This window comes from Falco rusticolus, chromosome 3 (assembly GCF_015220075.1).
Source record: "Falco rusticolus isolate bFalRus1 chromosome 3, bFalRus1.pri, whole genome shotgun sequence".
Classification (NCBI taxonomy): Eukaryota; Metazoa; Chordata; class Aves; order Falconiformes; family Falconidae; genus Falco; species Falco rusticolus.
In genome coordinates this window covers 92749372-92768030 of record NC_051189.1, presented here as the reverse complement: position 1 = coordinate 92768030, position 18659 = coordinate 92749372, and the positions used below count along the sequence as shown (strand labels likewise).

The following is an 18659-nucleotide window of genomic DNA, read 5'->3' as shown; positions in this document are numbered from 1 at the left end:
TGGTGTTTGTTGTTTGGGTTTTTTTTAACAACAATTATTTTCTTTCACTCCACCATAAAAAGCCGCACGCCCAATTGCTGCCTTTATTTAGACATGGTAGAACAACTGAACTTTGTTGGGAAGTATCTCCATAAAATCCATAAAGGAACTAAGCCAAGGATGAAAAGTCTCAGGATGAAGTTTTTTCAAGTCTTGAAGTTAAAAATGCTACTCTGGACCTTTACGACATTTAATTTTCTGCCATTCCAATATACACATTGGCATCTAGGCTGAAAATTCTCCTTTTCCAATTCTTCTTTCTGTCATCTGCTGGGAGGCAGAGTAGAATAATTAGATTGACTGAAGCAGTTGCTGATTGCTTTCAGTGTGTAGTTCATTCCTTGACACCACAGAGAACAGTCTTGCTAGATAAGGATCAATGGACTGGATACGAATGTTTAAATTTTCTTCAAAGCTGAAAAGCAATGCCAAGAAAAATGAACTTTTTTTTAAGGCAAGTTATTTGAGTGGGGGAAAAAAAAGGAAAAAGTTGAGTGAGTTTTCTGCATAGCAAAGTTTATGAGAGAGATGTGAAGAACAGAATTTAAGCAGAATGAAACTGAAGTCTGTCTTCTCAATTCTCATTTACTTCTTACTACAGAGCTACCGAGAAGCACAGCTCAAAGGAAAAGACAGCAATCAAGCCATGATGTTAACATTTCAACATCAGTTAAAGAAGAATTACATCCAGTGAAGGGGCCTTCAACCACAGACTATTGCAAAATTACGTATAAAATACACCATTACAATCCGTACCTCTGTTCATAATTACAGGAAAAGATCAAATACTGTGTAAAGACAGACAGAAAGAATAAAAAAAATAATAAAAAATGACAACCTCTTGCTTCCAGGCTGATGCTATTTAATTAAGGCGGAAGCAGGGGAAAGGTAGCTTCCTGCATTATCACTGCTAGCATAGGCCTGTTGCAGGCATTCAGTTGTCTTTACCACTACGTGAATTTAAAATAAAATAACTATAAATCACTCGATAAGACTTTTTCTCCTTGAAGTCTTAAAGCCAGCCTCTCCTCACAACAAAGTAGCAAACTAGGGAAAGCTCTTTTACTGTCTCTTTTATACTTTCAAATGACTTCTCTGCTCTAATGTTTATTTTGCTACCATGTGGGGTGGGTAAAGCAAAATGTTTCATCAAATGAAGATCAGCTAAATTTCAGTGGTCTTATAACCTGGCTGTAGTTTTTGTTGCACTTCTGCTAAGTTTGCTGTAAATTCTGAAATAAATGATAGAAAGGCATCTGCTGGTGTACCCAAAGATGACATATGCTCACGCTGCAGGCTGAAATTCACCACTTTGGAGAAGGGTGGCACCCGACTCATTGCCAGGTAGGCCTTATAAAGATAAAATATAAAATCATCTACAGTTCTGGTGCCTGAATCCAGCAGTAGATGTATGTCACACTGCAGGAATTTGCAACTTAAGGCCTGAACTCAAATCTGTTTATTAAGAACTTTAGAATATGGCCTTCGTATGTAGCAGGTACACTCAGAAATATTTTGTGTAAGTAACATTACATTTCTATATGAATGTCCTACATTCAACTGTTCAAATAATTACCACGTTCATCTCCATCCTAATGATATCCACATTCTACTCAGTTTAAGTTCCACATGCATCAAATTTAGTGCACAGTACCTCTATCATGCTAATTTCTATCATCTCTCTAAAAAATCAGTTTATTATTAGCAACATGTGCGCAATTAGTATAATTATCAGGAGACTTGGATTAATCTTAATCAGTGTTTGTTTCAATTCCACAGGCAAACAAGACATCACCAGTTATGAATATCAATGACTTAACATCTAGCTATAGTCATGCTGCTGCTTGGCCCTCTCTCTCCATAAAAAACAATTGACATTGAATTCTATGTACATCTCAGTATGTGACATAATGCCTTCATGACACAGGATTTAGCTCATGACATTTCCTTCTGTAGGTACCAATGTTATAAGAGTGTATTATATAGCGACATGAAATGAAGAAGGTGAAATGTAATTTTTGAACACAAAAGATTATTCTTTGATACTTGAAAGGCTACTTTCAAATCCAGCTCTTTTCTAGTAACTGTAATCTGCACTATTAAAAAGCATCCAGTTATCACAGGAGTCCAACGTAAGAAAACATAGGCCTGACGATGACAGCACCTCCAACTTTTTTTTTCCCCCCCTTTTTGTGCTATGAGATCATTTCTCAACAGTAAAGTCCTACTTTGCACATAGGAATAATTAGTCCTATTTCCTATGCACCATCAAATCATTAACAATTACAACTTTTATTCTATCCCACTGAGAAACGGTGGGGAAAAGACAGCACAAGCCAGATACCAGGAGATGCCTCATTCCCTGTTGATGCTTTCTAGCTTGTATTACCAAAGAAATGGCAGGTGACTCCCTCACACGTCCTTTCTTATAAGCAGGTATTTTCTACAGGAGATTGCTAATGAATGAAGGCAACATCTCTTGATTACATGACCCACCCACCACTCCCCCCCCCCAAAAAAAAAAAGTTAATAGCTTGGTACCAAAACCAAAAAGGTGTACTGAGTAGGTTTTTGCAAGGATCTGAACTTGGTTTAGTTTCAGGGAGCATCTTCATTAGCAACCTACATGAAGCAGAGGACATGCTTCAATCTGCTGACCATCAGGAGCTGACTCTGCAGGTATGCTGGATAACAGGGCTGGAACTCAAAATTATTCTGTCAAACCGGAAAAGTGGTCAGAAAAATAATAGAATGATTCAGCAGGGGCAAGTGGAGGTTTCCATACTTTGGAAGACAGTCAGCTGTATGCCCACCGCACAGCATGGAAGCAGCTAGACAGCAGCTTCTTCGGAAGAGAATCAGGGGTTATAACAGACCGTGAGCTGAATACAAGTTCAAAATGTCATTTTTTAATAAAAGAAACCATCATACAGGAATGTAAACACAAGTATATACTCCATAAAATAGGAAGCACTCCTCTCCTTCTGTTTAGCAGGAAGGAATAAGAGTCAATTTTTTGGCGTAACATTTATTAAAAATGCAAAGCAACTGGAAAGAGTCCAAAGATAGTAACAGGAATTACCACAAGTCTCAAAGGAGGAACTGAAAGAAAGGCTGAATATACTAGGACTATTTAGACTAGAGAGGAAAAAAATTAAAAGGCATTTTCATCATCATCAGATCTGAAAGAAAGTTGCACGCACTATGGAATAACCTTGTCTCCACTGTACCCTGGCTAGGGCAAGAAGCAATGCACCTACCAAAAACAAAGTTAGAAAAATTTATACCAGTAATTAGGAGAAGTCTTGCTACAAATAGGTTGACATATTGTAAGAGAGGGCTGTGCTGACCCCATTGTAGTTTAATAATTTCATGCAGATTTCTAAACAGCTGTGCTTAAAAAACAGGTATAAAATTCAGCCTGCTTTGGGGGCCAAAGAACAGATTAGTAAGTATCTCAAGGTCTTTCCAGTCTTGTTTTGGTTTGTTGTAATTTCTATGATCATTATGATGAATTTTTTAATGAAACACATAATAGGGAGTTATCCCTTAGAGGTCTAGTCAAGTCTTTCTTTCAGGAGCAGTTTTAATGGTGCTTATGGCTGTACGCCAGTTATTTTGCTGAAAGCTTAGCAGGTGATGTATTTGCTTATAGGCACTGTCATATTTTATCCATCTCAGCATCTATTTAGTAAGTGCTTTAACATTCTAGAATATGGCAGGAGCTATATAAAACACAGCATTGCTTTCCATATTTTATTCCCCGCATTGGCATTCCTACTCTCAGATTAGCTGGCAAGAGTAGAACTATTCACAGCAATTTTAAAAAAGAAAGTTTCAGCACACGCTGACAGCCACAGTTAGCTGTGTACTATCACTAAACAAAACAAACCACAACACAAGTGTTCTTTTCCTGTTACAAAAAGTTTCTCAGCAGTTTTTTGTATAGAAGAAAATATGATGGTAGACAAAGTACAGTGGTTATTCAAACAGACACAACCTACTAATCATATGCTGCAACAATGATTACTGATCGCAACCTGATTTACTTAAAATGTATTATGGTTGTACTCCAGTTAGTCCCTTCATCTTGTTACATAGCATAGGATAGGCAGAAAAATCCATTTGGATTAGGCTTTTCCATTCACAGTTTCCTCCTACATGTGTTTAAGATTTCTAGGTGGTCTAGATACAAGCTCCCACTGAAATTAATGGAAAAACACTAGAAACATCTGTGGAAATCATACTGAGCTGACAAGATACTATTTTTACTCCACTCTTCAAACTGCAGTCATACATATTGCAAGGTTTTAAATTTATTTTTTTTTGTATTCCTTCATACAAAAGTCATAATTTCCATCACTTAGGTTCTAAAGTAACTTCTACCGCCTTCTCTTTGATTGCTGTTCATAGAGAATAAGCGGACTGAAATTGAATACAATACTCAAGATTCATTATTTCAATTGGTATTGCTGAAACATACAGTAACTTTGGGAAGGCCATCTCCTTCTCATATCCCAACATTTTTCTTTACTTACATTTCATCTTGGCTACAGTCTGGAGTACAGTGAGATTAAACATTAAGTACAATATGAATCTGCATGACTTTAGTGCTCAAAGGACTTTAAAACATTTCCCCTTTCTTAAAGCAACAAGTTTTTAATCTTTGGTTTGTTATTCCAACACCTCTAAACAGATTCAAACAGAAGTGCAAGGAACATATCTGAACTTTATTCACAAAGCTTTATAGTGATGGACAAAAGTGAAAACAGGAACAGTGGCTCCTACCTAGCTACATCTGATATGTACACCACAGTGATTCAGAAATTATACTGTTGAATTTAATGCAAAAAAAGTAATATGGATGAACACTGGAAAAAGCAGAGGGAAAAAAAGTAGTTGTTTTTCCTCTATTCTGTGGTATTTAGCAAAAACTTTTTTTTTTTTTTAAATGATACAGCACTTGAGTAACAGCTGCCTCCTAAAGAAAAATGCTCATAACCATGGAAAAGCTATGCAAGATGTCAGATATATAGTACAGGCCAATACATTTCATGTTTTATGTGTGTTTCAGAGACATAGAAAGTAAGGCATCTGAAGACAAATTTTAAGCAGGACAACTGAAAAACTTAAAAATTCAAATGTGAAAGTGGAATTCTTCTCGCTGCGTTGCATACCACAGAGTGCTCCTCCCAGTGAGGACAATGTTTCAGGGTGCACTTCTACATAATCACAGAACCTACTACATTAGGAGTAAAATTACTAATGTAGCATCTCAGCAGTAAGAGTGGAAAGGGTCAAGGCAAGATAAAGTACAGGATATCATATTGGTTTCCCTGAAAAAGGCTGTTTCCAGTAGACCCACGCTGTCACAAAAAGAGGTCAAGGGCAGTAACATTTAGAGGCTGCCTGAATGAGGCCAACATACCTATTAGCTGTCAACAAAGGGCATCTTAGAGTACTGTACTACTCAGTAATTACAAAAAGAGCACGACAGTAGGAAAACTAAGCTTAATTGTGAAAAGAAACAGCCTGGCCCTCTTATAAAGCAGTTTGAAATCACCTCCCCACCCCATCCCCACCCCCCGATAAACAAATCAAATACAGAAGAAATTTTAAAATGCCCATCATGCAAAATCCCACATGATTATTTAATGCATTTTGCAGGACAGAGAGCTCCAAGACAGACGTGATAGTGAAATACATAGATGTTAGTACACTTAACCCTTCCTTGAATAAAGGCCAGGTAAGTGGAAACTAAAAATGCAATCAACACCCCATCCAAATAATTTCCAATATGCCTTCCAACATTTTTTTGTCCTTTCTCCTGGTAGACTTCCCACTGATCTTTCCATCAGAAACACAAATATCAGATAAAAGGTATCCATCACAAACACTTTCAGAATAGAAAACCATCCTTCTCTCCTCCTATCAGTTCTATTAAGTAGAATAGTCTCTTTTTAAATTGCATATACAAATGAAAGAAAAGCAGTCACTTGGCAAGCAGATTGCTTCTTGACTGCTAAAGCAAATTCCTCAGGTCATATTCTTGTTTCTTATAACATCCCATCATTCTGAGGTTTTAACACATCCATCTTCGTCAGGCAGGTTCCCAATATGCTCAGGCAAGAAGTGCAATAAAACAAGCACAAGAAGAAAAAATCTCCTCCCTCTGCAAAAAAACCCAACTTTCATTACTCCATCCAGAATAAACACATCTTGTGTTGCTCAAAACTAAAGCACAGGTCTCCAAGCGGGATGTTTTTTGGGTAGCCCTGAAGACAAACTGTGGATCTAATGCTTTTTCAGGACAGAGCCTTCACTTGGGAATGGAAGGAAGAAAAAAGAAAAAGACAAAAAAAAAAAAAAAAAGATGGAATGTAGAAATCACTGGTAGTTGATTCAATCATATGAGCAGCAAGGTGTCATCCAGTCCCACAAGACAGCACACCAGAGAAGACAAGACTGTGGATACCCTGTGACCCTGAGCAGAAAAACCAGATACAGTTTTCTTGTAAAGGATGGACCAGACATTGTGCACAGCATGCTAAGCACAGCCTTAGCGCAATGGAGATGTATTGTCTCCAGAAATCTGACAGTCCACTGAAGCTCTCCACCTATGTAACGAGTAGAAAAATCACATCTGTGTTTCTCCCTACCCTTACAGATCCAATGGCAGTTTTGAGGTCCTGAGGTGCAGTCTCATCAGACCTTACTTCTACTTGTGTCCCACAGCAATGTGGTTATGCGCAGGTATGCAACGTCTAGTCAGTCAAAGGAAACACTGAAAACGAATTAGGGGTATTTAGGTTGGAGGAGTACGTTGCAGACCATGCTTCATCCTGCTCTGAGTAACCCTATAGGAAAGGTTTTAAAATAAAAAATTACTAATGCACAAGTGGCTTAAGTTACACAAACTAAGTAATCCAAGAAAACTATTTTAAAGCTGAGAGGCAAAAAAAAAAAAAAAAGAAATTAAAAAAAATACAGGAACTGACTATGCTTTTGGTATTTTTTAACTGATTTCCCACCCAAATACAGATCTGAGGTGAATGTGTGACTTCTCCGTTAGGTAGTATCAAGTGAGACCTCCCACATGCTTCACGTAATGTGAGTTTCTAAAAGTCCTATTCATCTACCTTTTTGGAAGATCTTTACTCTAAAGAGTATGTAGGCTACGACTCTTGGAAACCAATTAAACCTGTAATATTTCCAAATCTTCTTAGATGTTCAAACTTCTTCAAATAAAGTTCATCCAACTCAGGTATAAATACATTACTTGTATTATGTAAATTTCCTGACCAGACAGCCACTCCTCACACAAAAAAAACCCCAAACCAAACCAAAACCACCACCACCACCAAAAATACACAACCAAAAAAACAAACCAAAGCAAACACCCCCACGAACCAAAGAAACATAGAATTTAAGGCTTTTCTCTTTCAGAACTATTCTGACTTTTGGAGCAGGACAGGCAACATTATAAATCATGAATCTGTTTTAAAATCTTGTATTTTTCATATGGGAAAAGGTGGATTATCACCCTTCATCTGCTACAGAACACATGCTTTTATTTCCTATAAAGTTTCAAGGTAGTAAATCTTAGGAGCACTTTGTTTAGATACTGAATTTTACTACAAGTAATTCTTACAGACTTCTGATATGTAAATTAAAATATCTTCCTTTCTCAACTACACACAGCAATGAAATAACTAAAGAGTAGATTTACAGAAAAGGGAGATGAAAACTACCTACAATAAAAATGTAAAACCCTCTAAACTGTTAGTAAATAAACTTCTTTTCTGTAAAACATTTTTGGTGTACTGTATATCAAACACGACTGTGAGTGCATAGCATAAAAATTTTACTGATGCGATTTTAAGATTACCACTTGTAACTTGCAAGTAACAGCAGTCATCATACTAATACAAACTACCAAAGTGATGGTAAAACTTTTATATCTTACAACATAAGCCATCACTATTCTGCTGACCAAAATCTTAAATGTTTTATTTCCATTGATTATACAATTAATAAAACCACACAGACACTTGGGGAAAACTACATTACAATTTAACGCTACACTGCTCCACATAACGTAACACCAGGCATTTGTTCACAGGTCACACAAATCTCAAATCTCCCTGAATTTCCATTTGATAAACAACCATTCCCTTCCTCCCCTGCCAAGTCTGTCTTGGCATCAGCTTAGACCCTGCTTGATTTTTCACTCTTTCTGTTAAAATCATAAACTCACTCAGGTCTGCTCAGCATCCCAATGCACAAGGCCCTTACCTGGGCTTCCACAAGGTACCAACACGGGATAAAAATGAAGCTAATTACATACTAAAGAAAAACGAGCCTTTAGCAGTACAATTTGCAAACTTACTGAAACCCCAAAGAACTTAAGACTTGCCCCAAAGTCTTGCCATCTCACAGTCTTTCAACTTCATTTTAATTACTGGACTTTGGATTAAACTCATGCTTGATTCCACTGGAATCCAAGCATGGGCACAAACTCGAAGCTAGTCAAGCGCTGTTGGATCCACCACACTTCACTGGAGCCTTTTCTGGAGCTGTGACCATGTGCACAACCCCGTGGAAATTACCAGTCACTCACGTCCTCCAACACCATGTTGTACAGCAACTTCAACCATATGATTTAGCTGCAAAGCAAGAGTTTCACGTCAATAGCAAAGGGTGAGGGGGAAGAACAATCCACTGATTCTAACCTAAAATATATTTTCTTAGGATTTTAAGTATATCTGAAACCCTTCACTTCCTCTGCACATTAGGATGATACCAACTTGCAAAATAACTGTCCGTGCTTGATGTACCTAAAATAGCGTTTGCAGAAAATGCAAAAAGCTGTTTTCATCCGTGAATACCAATCCGTGGCTACAGCAAAATAAACGGAAAAAGACGTCCAGCAAATCTCAAAAAGCATTTCCCCTTTTAAAGGTAGACTCCTAGATGAAACTTGGCACTTTGTGGAATGGATCTAACGTTGCACAGGATCTTCTCTTTTGAAGGAGGAGATAAGGAAAAAAAAAATTGGCAAGGTTAAGTGATGCACAGATATTTTTTTTTGGATCTCTGCCTGGTAAATTCCTGTAAAAATTGCGTAACAATTCAATAGTTCAAAGTTCGATGAATATCCTTCTTTTGCCAATTCTTAAAGTAAATTTCAGTACAATAAGGATAAGAATTGGAGGGAAAAAAGGGAAAGTGATCAGCCACCATTGCACGAAACAGTCACATGCACCTTTTCTTCTTGCACCTTCTTCTTTATTTGTATGTGAACTGCACAGAGCAGCCACGTTGACTTTAGCAGCACTACTGAGACAGAAGAGACCTGACCTCAGAAGACTTACCAACAGATGATAAAGCAGCAGTAGTGTTCAGAATAACAATTTACATTAAACACTGAATGCTTTCTGATGTAGTTGCCAAGCCACTCTCCATGATACTTGAAAAGTCATGGCAGTCAGGTGAAGTCCCTGGTGACTGGAAAAAGGGACCAACCTGTCAGTCTCATTTCTGTGCCTGTGAAGATTGTGGAATAGATCCTCCTAGAAACTATGCTAAAGCACATGGAGGACAGGGAGGTGATTTAAGACGGCCAGCATGGCTTCACCAAAGAAGTCCTGCCTGACCAACCTAGTGGCCTTCTATGATACAGTGACTGCACCAGCGGACAGGGAAGAACTATGGATGTCATCCATCTGGACTTCTGTAAGGCCTTGGTATCCCTCCCTTATAAATTGAAGAGATATGGATTTGATGGATGGACTGCTCAGGGGATGAGGAACTGGTTGGATGTTCACATTCAGAGGGCAGTGGTCAATGTGACCAATAGTGTCCCTCAGGGGTCCGTACTGTGACCAGTACTGTTTAGTATCTTCATCAATGACTTAGTGGGATCAAATACACCCTCAGCAAGTTCGCAGGTGACATCAAGCAGCGTGGTGCAGTTAACACACCTGAGGGATGGGACGCCACTCAGAGGGACCTGGACAAGCTTGAGAGGTGGGCCCATGTGAACCTCATGTGGTTCAACAAAGCCAAGTGCAAGGTCCTGCACCTGGTTTGGGGCAACCCTGGTATCAATACAGGCTGGCGATGAGCGGATCGAGAGCAGCCCTGAGGACTTGGGGGTACTGGTGTATGGAAAGCTGGATGTGCGCTGGCAGTGTGCACTTGCAGCCCAGAAACCCAACCATATCCTGGGCTGCATCAAAAGAAGAACAACCAGCAGGTCAGGGGAGGTGATTCTGCCCCTCTGCTCCACTCTAGTGAGACCTCACCTGGAGTGCTGTGTCCAGCTCTGGTGTCCTCAGCACAGGAATATGCATAAAACAGAGAAGATGCATAAAAATGATCAGCGGGCTGGAGCACCTCTCCTATGAGGAAAGGCTGAGAGAGTTGGGGTTGTTCAGCCTGGAGAAGAGAAGACTCTGGGGAGGCTTTATTGCAGCCTTTCAGTAAAGGGGGCTTGTAGGAAAGGTGGGGACAGACTTTTCAGCAGGACAGAACAAGGGGCAATGGTTTGAAACTAAAGAAGGGTAGATTTAGACTAGATATAAGTAAGAAATATTTTTTTTATTTTACAATGAGGGTAGTGAAACAGTAGAACAGGTTGCCCAGAGAGGTGGTAGATGCCCACGAGATGGAAACATTCCAGGTCAGGTCGGACAGGGCTCTGAGCAACCTGATCTAGTTGAAGATGTCCCAGCAGGGGCGTTGGACTAAATGACCTTTAAAAGGTCCCTTCCAACCCAAACTATCCTATGATTCTATGATTTTTACTGCAGTTGTTGAAAACTGCCAGAGCAGAGTTTAGAACAGTCTTTTACCATCTGAATGGCATCTGTTCATTTAATCAGCTCAGGTCTTCCTGCATGTCAGATTTGGCCACACCAGTATCATCGGTATTGAATACATCTGTACAAGACATCTGTTTTAAAGCTTATCTGTTAATGGCTTAATAAAAGTACTCAAAGCCAAAGGCTTTCTGTTTGTAGAGGAATCAAAATAAACAGGTCCTACATAATGTTGTAAGCCATGCGTCCAGAAGTTTCTAAGAATCACTTCCCAGAGGCAAGTCCTCATTCCCCTCAGGATCTCCATCATTCAAACGCATGCAGGCATGAATGCCAACTGGTATGTTCCGACACACACATGCACACAGTCATTCAGAAGTAATCTTGAAAGGATGATGAATTTACTCATCTTGGGAATGATTATTTCCCCCCCTCCAGGCAAAAAAAACCTTTGACAAAAAAGTCCAATTCAAAAAATTGCAGACTTCACAGGTTTGGGTGAAGGAGGTAGGTGCCTTCAGGCAGAAATGGAAAGCTTGGGAACTGCAGAATCATCTTCCCCCTTCTAGCAACTAACCACTCATGGGCCATTTCATTCAATTCTCAGTAAAAGCACTAAGCAACAAAGGTGCAATTTTTTTTTTCTTTTAACATTTAAGTTGAAATGCTCAGAGCACATTAGAAAAATGTATTTTCAAACCATGGCAAGCTACTTTAAAGCAGAACATAAACACTTCCAAAGGTAACAAAAAACATCCACATGTAACAGCTTTTCCCAGAGCTGGAAGACGCTGCAGGCACCACCAACACTGCAAAGAGAAAAAAAAAAAAAAAAAAGGGGGGGGGGGGGGGGGGAGAAAAAGGTAAAAGGGGTAAAAAAAAAAAAAAAGGCTGGGAAACCCTACAATTTAAGGTATCCTTGATGAACCAATCTCCCTAAACATAAACATATAATATACACGCTGTACATGCTACTTTAGCAAATGTTATTGCATACTGCTATTAAATCGGTTTGAAGGTTACAGACCTCCCATGCAAAACCCAAATACCACAAGTTTTGACTCTTCAAATATCTTAATTCTACTTGCATGCTAAATTCACCAAAATACAGAAATAAGTTTTCAGTTAGTAATATAAGTAAGTTTGCAGCTATCTCTTAAAAGCCACTTTAGTATGTGAGCTGTCAGCACTTACATTAACTATTGCATATTACATTAACCTTTCAGACACTGTACATTCTGGAGGAGATTTATAGAGTCATATATTTATACTTTATTCTATTATTCTTTATTTGCCCCTATGCAACCTAGGCTTAATTCATCATCAAAATAAGGCAGTAAAACAGCACTGAAGGCAATCACATTGCAACAGTCATGGCTGATTCCTCCTGAAAGCTGGATCATCTTGGGGTTTGAGTGCATGCAATGGATCCCAGGACACAGATCTACTGCACTGGTCTGAATTTCAGATGGTGTGAGGTTTGAGGTAGCCTGTGTTTTCTCATGTAACAGGAAGAGACAACCCCACAGCCTTTTCCCTGCCATGTGTCCAGGCAGGCTGTGTGATGACACTTCCGATCTGAAAGGTCGGACTTGCTGGCTCAGGCATCACAGACTCAAATAATGTAAAGGTCTCCTTACTTGAGAACAGCTGACAAGGCAGAATTTAAATGAAAATTTGTCTGAGGCATGTTAAGAAAATTTATGTTCCTTCACTTAGCGCAAGTATTATCATCATCATTGGAATGGAGGAAGCCTAGATCAAAGCCTTGGTTGAAGCTTGAAGTCTTACCCTAAGCCCTGAATGAACATACACAGTCCTCATCTCACACAACCCACAACCAAATAGACAGGAGCAAACATGTCAAAATGAGCAAGATAAAAAAAAATTATGCACTTAATTCTTAAATCATTAATAAAGCAAAACTGTATAAAAAACAAAGCTAGGGGACACTAACTTTCTCCATAGCAAAACAAGCACCTGCTAACACCTGGGATTACTTAATTATTGTAATAAAACATAGATCAGAATAACTCTCTAAAATAACATGGAAGATAACATAAACACCTTTTTGCCACTTCAAGAATCATATGTCACCATATGCCATGAATAACTGCTCCCAGAGAAAATTGTAACAGGTTCGTCAGACCAAAACCACCTGTATCTTTCCTTCTCAAGATGATATACATTAATTACAAAAACTAGAAGGCCATGATATCCAGAAACAAACTGCTTAATTCAATAAAAATACTGCCTTTGTTTAGTCTATTCCACCAGTTTTGACTGTGGAATATGTTTTGGGGGACAAGTTTAAAATGTTAGGCTTCTGTATTTGTAACTGAACTCAAATTTCCATCCAAATGCAACTGTACATGTCCCAGATCAAAATTAATTATTAGCTGGTAAACAGGAAATGTACCAATTGTTATTTTATAAGATAAGAATGTGTAAATATTAAGAAAATAGCTATATTTCTGTTAATTGCTTAAAAGTACAAAATCAATGCTCATTTTAGCATAAAGGACTAATACTATTTACCAAATGACTTATTTTTTTGCCAGCCATTGACAATGAAGCATTTTCAAGGAAAACAACATAAAATGCACAAAAGCTTCCCTATGCCTTTAAAGAATCCATTTGTAATTACGATTTAAATCAATTCAGCTTGACTGATGTCCTGTTTGCTCCCATCAGTCCACGAGCTTCCCCTTCCATGACCAGAATGAATGTTGCTGTTTTGAGCTGATGGGGTAGTAAGAGCTGCCAGCTCGCATGAATGATTTCTCACGCACATCAAAGGCAGGCCTTATCAGTGCCTTCCCTAACAATCTCCTCCTGATGTCTTCAGGAAAACTGGTTATTCTCTAAAGATGGTAGTCTGGAATAGAGTTCCAACTCTCAATTAACCTGGGCTGGTTCCAGATAATGAAGCGGAAGAAAGGACAAAAACAATTAACAAGATATATTATACTACTTTTAGTATACAACCTTAATTTTTATTTGGTACAAATACAACCTGCTTCCAACTGTAAGGTGAAAATTTGATCAACAAATAGGAAAGTTAAATTCAGTGAACAGTATTATTTTCAGCGTCTAAGGTAAAAGTGTCTTTACAAAAATATCAAGCAAGTTACATGAAGAAAAGGTAACTGCAATCTAAACTTCTTCTCTAGGTAAGTTTAGCTGAAAACAGATGGGAGAAAAAATGTCAGTCTTACCTTCAAGGAGGTCAAGCAAGAGGATCTGGGGAACTACAGGCCAGTCTGCCTCACCTCAACCCCTGAAGGTGGTGGAGCAAATTAAAAAAAATGCCAAAAATAACTTTATATGTATCTTAAAAAAAAGCATACCGCATTATCTATGCTAACTCAAGGAGTCAGGAGAAACTCACTGCGCCGGTATCCCCAAACACCATCTGGAAGGTGTAAACAGTGCAGCGAGTTGTCAACAGGAAGGGATGGAGACACCATTTGAAAAGGAGAGAAAGTCTTCACTTACTCCTCTCAGAATTCCTGCAGCATATAAAACATCTTCTGGTTTACCTTCTTTCTAATCCGCACTATATCCCCTATATATTTATTACACACTTTCAATGCCCTATTTAACTCTGTGTTTGTTTTTTGCATTCTTTTTGCCAATATCAAAAAAAGAAACGTATTAAGTTTTACACTGTTCTCTTGTGTCATTATTTCTTTTCAACCTTTTAATCTGATTGAGGTATGCTCCACAATCTATTTTCTTCCCTTTCAATGCAACAAACTCATACACAGCCACAGGCACATGTGATCACACTCTCCTACAGAACATCCTTCTACACTTTATAAACACCTTATCTTCTCTGGCCACAGCCTTTCATTACTTATTTACAATAAATATATCCCACTCCTCCCTAATCTTCCTCTAGTCTCTCGTTCCCCACCTGTAACTTGGCATGTGATCTGACACCAACCCAGCAAGGCATTTATACTTTTCAGTGTCTTCATAATACTAAATTAAACATCTCAACTGCTTCAGCAGATCAGAGCAGAACACTCAGTGTCCTGAAAAAACAAAGTTTTTCTTCTATCAACTAAACAGATTTTCTTCACTTGAGGCACCTGCTCTGAATCACTCCCTAGAGAAGCTTACAATATATATACACAACCAAATACACATATACACAACCACAACAATACAATACAATACACAACCAAAATAAAATGAAATACCAGAACAAAACCACAAGGCCGTTCTTGCCCCATCAACTCATAGCACCCCAAGATTTAATCCTTCTGGTTTTTTGGCCTCAGATTAACCTGTAACGCATAGCACATGCACAATCAACCAGAATAATTATTTTGGTTCATCTGTTTTCCAGCAACATGATACTGCTCTCTGTTTATTACAGCAGCCTTCACACAGGTCCTGATTAATTACTGTTCTTCCCTTTATTTGGGAGTCTATCAAAACCCCACAAGTAACTAGTAATTTAATTCCCAAAGTATTAAGAAAACAGAGTTATTTTCCTGTTTAAATACTACCCATATCTAATGAGCAGTTTACCGTTTCTTCAACTCTTACAAGACAAGAACAATAGCTGTAATGGTTTAATCCTTCAGGTTAATTAAAAATCTTCCAAGCCTTTATCTACACACCATAAACTTCAATAGAATTGTCTTCCATCATAATTCTCAGGTTTAGGAAGCTATGCACATGACCCCTAAACTCATCCAGATTACTTCAAAGAGTCTGTAAAGTTATCGAAGGAACAGTGATAACACACTGGCATAAAATGGAATAATTGTAGATATTAAAAGAAAAAATAAAGAAAATCAGCTGATTTTTTGTTGTTTATTTGTTTATGCTTAGGGAGAGAAGAGTATGTCTTTGTGATACTTGGAGGGGGTGATGGGAAAGTCACATTTTCTTCATTGGAGGTATTTTTTCCTGTCACCCCTAAGAAACCAAACAGTTAGAAGACAAGCATCTTAAAGGAAGCTTGTGTTTTCCTGGTTTTTGAGACTATTTTAGTGATGCACAGATACAAAAACTCTTCCCAACTGAGATAAAGTAAAAAAATAAAGCAGAGGTCTCCACCCATGCCTGCCCTTTATCACATTTTTATAAGCATCTCATATCACGTGGCATTCTACTTAATGTCTGCAGCTTCTGGAATGGGAGGATGAGAACAGAAAGCAAGCTTGCATTTTATAAGCATACTTTCCTTGTGGAAGAAGCTTAGAAATACAAACTTGTAATTTTCCAAGCCCAGAACAAAGGTGGCTGGTAAATGCACCCACCAACATAAAGACTTTAGTTCAAATACACAAAAAAATAAGTCATGGTTTGAAACTATCAGCATACCATTTAATTTGCTTTACCACACATGAATTAAAAAGGAAGCTCTGACAACAGGAAGCACAATTAAAATCTGTTTACGTTTCTTGCAAATGAAGCATGTATGGTTTGTAATCTTGATTTGAATATACAAGAGCACTTTCATCCCTTTCAACATCTGTGAGGAAAGGTGAGAAAAGCCCAAGTCACACATACTGTGGAAAGGGACACACCTGGAAAGGAAAAAATACTACCTTGGGTGAAGTTGGGGTATGGAACAGGGCTGAAATAAAATTGTTCCCTAGTCTATCAACAGGCCTTGATTTAGGATAGATCCAACCCAGCAGCTGGTAACAAATTTGCTGCTTATCGTGGATAACCTGTCATGTCAGTGCCATTTTACATATGTGTGCATACACACATACAAATTATATATATAATGTATTTGATTATAAGCCATTACTTGTTTATGCTTTTCTCTAGTTGATTGAGGAACACTACTATCCAATCTCTTGCTCTTTGAAATTACCTGGGAACATGTGTGATACAATTTCCATTAACCAAACTATTTACACTGAGACCGAACACGTCTCGGAAAGATACGCCCTTCCCTAACCAGGAGCTATGGGACAGAATAGATGAAATCCCTCTGACAGTCCCACTCACACTGTCAATCTAGATAATATAATGCTCCTTCCTATTTTCACATCAGTAATGATTGAACTTTGCTATTTTATGTTAAAAACAGTAAGGAAAAACCCATAGATTTTAAGGATCTATAGAACTGAAGATTCATGCGCATTTCCCTCTACTTACCTCCTCTCTAGATGACCTTTCTTAAGGTGTATTTCTGAGCAGGGTGAAGTTCTAAAATATTTAGTAATAATCCATTTATTTTTTATTATTTTCACCTCTCCTTTTAAAAAAAAACATTATTTTTATTCTAAGATGTCCCACATGCATGCCATCCCCTTTCCACCATGCTGCAATTCTCCTGTAGATGATAATATCAATATCTCAGTCCTTTATGAGAGCACAAGACAGAACACCAACCTATGGGTCAGATGCCTCATGTAGCTGCACTGATTTACCTGACAGTAGGATTGAGCCCAGTTGCTTACGAAAACACTAAGTAAAAGATGAAAAGGAGGACACTTTAAATAAAGACGTGCAACAGCTGCAAGGGAAATCTAGAACTGACACTCTCTTTCAGATTTGCCTCAATTTGAAGGGCTCTTTTGCCTCAAATGAGGCAAATGAGTAAGTTTCACCACAAAAACTGTTAAAAATTTGCACTCACAAAGCATTTTGGCTAATACCTACACTTTGACCATATTGTTTTATTACTCTCTTAAAACACTGTTATGTCTACATTATTAAATAAATGAATGTACGAATGCCTCTGTTATTATCCACATACATCAGCCTTGATTCAAGGAAGTAATTCATTATATATGCCTTGCACTAGATACTGGGCCATTTGTACTGTGATTTAAAACAAAAGGGACACACCTGTTTTTCCAAAAGACAGCCTTATTTTATATCCACTAGCCAGGTTTCTCTACAGGTTCAAGCTGGAATAGAAAATGAATTGCAAGAAATGAAGTAGGATGAGAAACAACACAGGGTCCTCAGGGGTCACATTCATTTAGAGGTTTTTTTGCATTAAAATCTGATTTTTCTTTACCAATCTGTTCTGTGACTTGAGTGCTGCTTCATTCCAGAGGTTAGTGGAAAGCCACAGAAAGTGACTCCAAACCTTTCTGTATCAGCAATATACCTTGAACTTGAGATGGGGGACTTAAACTACTGAAATAAAACCAATATGGACTGCAGTGATGAAAACATATAGGTTCTCCCTCAAGCAGTCCTGGCTGACACAGATGCAATACTTATCGCTGCTCACTGTTTCAGACCATCACTGTTGAAACCCAGATACCTAGGCTGACTTCCCTTTGTATTGAAATCCCTTCTGAAAATATCTTTTTTTTTGGGGGGGGGGGGAGGGATTGACATTTGTTGGGGGGGGGGGTCGAGTTCAAACTAAATTCAACTGTGTTCACATGGTTCTCCATCATAACAAACTACTGCTATCAATGCTTCAATCTGTTTCCTGTAGTTTAAAGCTCAATATTACAGAAATGCAAAGTCAAACAGAATAATTGTGCAGGGAAAAACCACCCCAACCAGAAGAGTTCAAAGCCATGGATAAAATACGTCATTCACCAGAGGCAAACTGGCATGCAGAAAAGTTGCAAGAACACAGTATGAACTCTGTAAAAATGTAAATATATGTAAATATCTATAAATTTCACTCTTGATTACCCAGTAGCTTTATCACTGTGGATTACATCAGTTCTCAGTGGTCTGAAGCCATTACTGATTGAACTGATTATAATAATCTATTATTAGTATAAATCCCAGAATAGATATTACACTACCACTCAGAAAAATAAACTATAAAACCTCACTCTGACAAAA

At 38.2% G+C, this 18659-nt stretch overlaps 1 protein-coding gene across 5 annotated transcripts in view; it reads right to left on the bottom strand.

Annotated features, from left to right (window-relative positions):
• The window catches only part of FARS2 (phenylalanyl-tRNA synthetase 2, mitochondrial), a 249509-nt gene that overhangs the window by 206233 nt on the left and 24617 nt on the right, over window positions 1–18659 (bottom strand). The window contains exons 2-3 of one of the 5 annotated variants that reach the window (XM_037381744.1): window positions 14254–14374; window positions 14081–14142 (exon numbers count right to left, since the gene is read on the bottom strand). The exons of 2 other annotated variants lie outside the window; for them this stretch is intronic. Coding sequence is in view for 2 of the 3 variants with exons in the window: in XM_037381743.1 (XP_037237640.1) it covers window positions 14254–14277 (24 nt within the window). In the remaining variant the exon portion in view is untranslated. Of the gene's footprint in view, window positions 1–14080; window positions 14143–14253; window positions 14375–17690; window positions 17734–18659 lie in introns of those variants that run through there. 2 more of the 5 variants (XM_037381743.1, XM_037381742.1) reach the window with 2 other exon arrangements.